Source organism: Ipomoea triloba, chromosome 7 (assembly GCF_003576645.1).
Source record: "Ipomoea triloba cultivar NCNSP0323 chromosome 7, ASM357664v1".
In the NCBI taxonomy this organism is placed as follows: Eukaryota; Viridiplantae; Streptophyta; class Magnoliopsida; order Solanales; family Convolvulaceae; genus Ipomoea; species Ipomoea triloba.
The window spans coordinates 5,641,795-5,646,283 of record NC_044922.1 but is presented as its reverse complement, the minus strand read 5'-3'; the positions used below and the strand labels follow the sequence as shown (position 1 = coordinate 5,646,283).

The 4,489-nt window shown below is 38.7% G+C and overlaps 1 protein-coding gene across 1 annotated transcript; it reads left to right on the top strand.

Annotated features, from left to right (window-relative positions):
* The first annotated feature begins 286 nt into the window (after nt 1-286).
* On the top strand, nt 287-3,220 carry LOC116023988 (receptor protein kinase-like protein ZAR1). Its single transcript, XM_031264874.1, has 2 exons — nt 287-1,939; nt 2,070-3,220. The coding sequence occupies exons 1-2, from the start codon at nt 481-483 to the stop codon at nt 2,741-2,743; spliced, it is 2,133 nt and encodes a 710-aa protein (XP_031120734.1). The 5' UTR covers nt 287-480; the 3' UTR covers nt 2,744-3,220.
* Nucleotides 3,221-4,489: the final 1,269 nt, after the last annotated feature.

Genomic DNA, 4,489 nt, shown 5'->3' with positions numbered 1-4,489 from the left:
CATGGAGTAATATTTTTAGGGATTGAGATACATTGGAGTATAAAATAATATAAAATTACAAAATAGTTGTAAATTTGGCTTCCTAGGATTCTCTTAGCAACCTTCTTTTTTATGGATTTTTTTTCTTCCTAAACATTTTGTCTTGTATTTATTCTCCTGGAAAAAGAACAAAACAAAATAAAACAATAGTAAAAGGTAGAAAACAAAAGTAAAGGTGAAAAGAAACAAATGGTGTTAATTCTCTAATGTCTAGTCTATTGCCCAAATGCCCCGCTGCATTCTTTCTCATTCTCCAAGACACCCTTTTTCTTCCTCTCCCCACTTCACTGTCAAAGCTTGCTTTTTTACTCGTTGTCCTGAACACCATTGTTTCTCTCTCTAAACTTTCTCTGCCTCAACTTGGTTTTCAGTTGCACAAAGGTAAGCTCTTTGACACCCAACTTTCTTTTTCACCCACATTTTCTTGGAAGAAAGGAAAAAATGTTAGCTTTGGCATTGTTCATATTGATTTTCTGCAATTCGCAAGCTCTGGTGAGTTCTTTGAATGACGAAGCAAAAGCCCTTTTGTCTTTCAAGCAATCTGTTTTAGAAGACCCAGAAGGGTCACTGAATAACTGGAATTACTCTGATGAAACCCCATGTTCATGGAATGGTATTACTTGCAAGGACCAGAGAGTTGTCTCTGTGACCATTCCCAAGAAGAACCTATCTGGGGTTCTTTCTTCTTCCCTTGGCTCACTCTCTGAGCTCAGACATTTGAATTTAAGGAATAATAGGCTTAATGGAAGCATACCTCCTGGTCTCTTTAGAGCTCTAGGTTTGCAAAGTTTGGTTCTTAATGGGAATTCTTTGTCTGGGCCTTTGCCTTCTGAGGTTGGGGGGCTTAATTACCTTCAAACATTCTTTATTTCTCAGAATTTCTTGAATGGGCCTTTGCCTGCAACACTGATTCAATGTAAAAGGTTGAAGAAACTTGATTTGAGTGTGAATAATTTTAGTGGTTCTTTGCCGAATGGTTTTGGGGCTAGCTTGGCTTCATTGGTAAACCTTGACCTTTCACACAATGAGTTTAGTGGGGGGATTCCTAGTGACTTGGGAAATTTGTCTAATTTGGAAGGAACCATTGATTTGTCTCATAATATATTTAGTGGTTTGATCCCACCAAGTCTTGGTAACCTTCCTGAGAAAGTTTATATTGATCTCACTTATAACAATTTGAGTGGTCCAATCCCGCAAAATGGTGCTCTAATGAATAGAGGACCAACTGCATTCCTTGGGAATTCAGGGCTATGCGGTCCTCCATTGAAGAATCTGTGTTCTTCGGGAGGTGATGCTAATTCACCTTCCTTGTATCCACCCTTGCCCAATAACTATCCTCCAGAAGGCACAGTGGATCACGGAAGGAGGCTGAGTAAAGGTGCCATATCTGCAGTAATTGTGAGTGATGTGATTGGAATTTGCCTTATTGGCTTGCTGTTCTCATATTGTTATGCAAGAATCTGTCCTTGGGGAACACGACATGATGAGAGCGGGAATGGCTTTGGAAAGGGAGGAAAGGGAAGAAATGAATGCTTATGCTTTGGGAAGGACGTATCAGAGACTTTATCAGAACATGTAGAACAATGCGACCTTGTCGCACTGGACAACCAAGTGGTGTTTGATTTAGATCAGCTTCTCAAAGCATCTGCTTTTGTGCTCGGTAAGAGTGGCATTGGAATTGTCTATAAAGTTGTGCTTGAAGATGGGCTTAACTTGGCTGTGAGAAGACTCGGGGAAGGTGGATCACAAAGATTGAAAGAGTTTCAAACAGAAGTGGAAGCAATCGGGAAGTTAAGGCATCCTAATGTTGTAACTCTTAGAGCCTATTATTGGTCAGTGGATGAGAAGCTACTGATATATGACTTTGTTCCAAACGGAAACCTTTCCACCGCAATTCATGGTAATTTTCACACCTACAAGTAATTGCAACTATTGCTACTTACTGTAGTTATTTCCAATTTTCCATAAATTTTCAATTTATAGATTGTGTTAATGATAATGTGTTATCTTGTTTCTATTAATGGCTATAGGAAAACCCGGAATGGTGTCCTTTGAGCCTCTTTCATGGTCTGTGCGATTGAGCATTATGAAGGGAACTGCTAAAGGAATGGTTTATTTGCACGAGTATAGCCCTAAAAAGTATGTCCATGGTGATTTGAAACCATCAAATATATTGCTTGGACATGATATGGAACCTAAAATCTCTGATTTTGGACTTGGGCGCCTTGCTAACATCGCTGGAGGCTCCCCAACTCTGCTGTCCACTCGAATGGCCTCCGAGAAACAGCAGCAACGACAACCAGGTAGCGGGCCCTCAGAAACGTCAACGATTGTTTCAACGGGAGCTTTAGGATCCCCTTACCAAGCTCCAGAGGCATTTAAGGTAATGAAGCCATCACAGAAGTGGGATGTGTACTCCTATGGAGTAATCTTATTGGAAATGCTTACCGGAAGATCACCAGTAGTACAGTTGGGATCCTCGGAAATGGACCTCGTTAACTGGATTCACCTGTGCATTGAAGAAAAGAAGCCACTTTCAGATGTTTTGGACCCGTATCTAGCCGAAGATGCTGATAAAGAGGATGAAATGATTGCGGTTCTGAAGATTGCGATGGCGTGTGTGCACACCAACCTTGAAAAGAGACCTTCGATGAGGCACGTCCTGGAAGCACTTGAAAGACTGCCCGCCAGCAGTGCCCTTTAACCTATCCATTTTCCTCGTTGAGAGGGAAGGCGTTATAATTTTGGAGGTAAATCTTTATTTATATCAGTTGGTAATAGTTCTTTTACTGTTTCTATTTGTGGATAAGTAAAAGGAGGCTGTGTAACACTCTTGTTCTTATCGCAAGCCTTTCCCGACCTATCGTGTTTGTTCATTCAATATTTCTAGTTTGTTTTTTCTATTTATTGACATTCATAGCTCCAAAATATTAACCGAAGTACTGACTTCATGAGATCACACACGGGAACCGCTTAAAATAGTTGTCAAAGAATTTATCGCTTCTGTAGCTGTGGAATGTTATAATGTGAAGCTCTGTAACTATTCTTAAGTTTTGATCACATGATGTTTTTTTTTACATATCCTTGGAACTACAAGGACAGAATGTGAAAAACAATGGCCACTCAAATCAGGTTGATGGAGACTATACTGGGAATAAAACAATGTCATATGTTGTCATTTTGGATGCTCTGTTGCGTCTGCTGTCTGTATGTGTACATTATGAGTATATATGGTCCACACCTAGCTAAAAGGGGGTAAATAATTGGCTAGGCCAATGCACCCTTTAAACCACCGGGGTAGGGTAGGGAAGATAGATGAACAAAAGCTCGAGCATCATCTTACTCTATGTATACATGTGATGATTTTATTTATTTATTTTTACATACTGAATTGGTATCTACACCTTACAAAGTGAGACTAATCTAAGCCGATATTCGATGGGCCCCATTCGAGGCAACTCTCTCAAGAGTGGTTGCATACATATGGGTTCAACAACGTAACCTAACTCCCTTTCATTTGAGCCGTTATATGTGAGGATTATTAGTACAATTATACGATTAATATAGATATAGTATGTTTAGTAATCTTACAATTTTTGTTTTGTCACTCCGTGGAATTCTATCAAACCAAAATTTTTGATGGTAACATTGATATGGAAAGATGGACGAAAACCTGAACTCCATATCTTTTGAATAGACAGTATTATTAGTGAGTAAATACAAATATCATCAAAATTTTAATATGTCGAGAGACATTACCGTCGTGCTATACATAGTATACAAAGGTGTAGAGGAGAGGATTATACTTGATACTATTAAGTAGGGGTGATAACAATACTCACTACAATATTAGGTATAATATATCCCGAAAGGAACAACTGAGTGGATAAATTATGATTCTCATATCGGAATAGTCACGAATTTAATTTTTGCCAATCGATGTTGCATAATGCGTAGAACTTTTGGATATATATTATATTTATATCAACCTTTGATAGTAGGAATATAGTCTTGACCAGTGTGTAATATTATTAAACCTGGTGGGGGGCTTTTGAACATAGGGTTATAGTCTTTAGAGCTGGCTTTGTGACTTTATGGGAGGAAGAGCATAAATTAATGGAAAGTAAGTATAAGAAAAGTTGAGCATCTTTGTTGGTATTGATTGGATTATTAGATATGTAAAGAAATAGTTAGGTGTCGTGGGAATGGGTCAATTTTTTCCATGGCAATGAGGCATTCATGAAGCCAATTTGTCTACTATGATTGCCGCCATTCATGCCAACTACAATGCCCAACACAACGCCTGTCTCTTGGGGCTACCTCACTTGCATTATTTTTCCCCAAACAACCAAAGAAAGATCGCTACTAATATATACCATACCCACTAATTTAATTGATATGTTTTCTATAGAGTTTTCATATCAATTGATCAATTACGGTCATTAGTTCT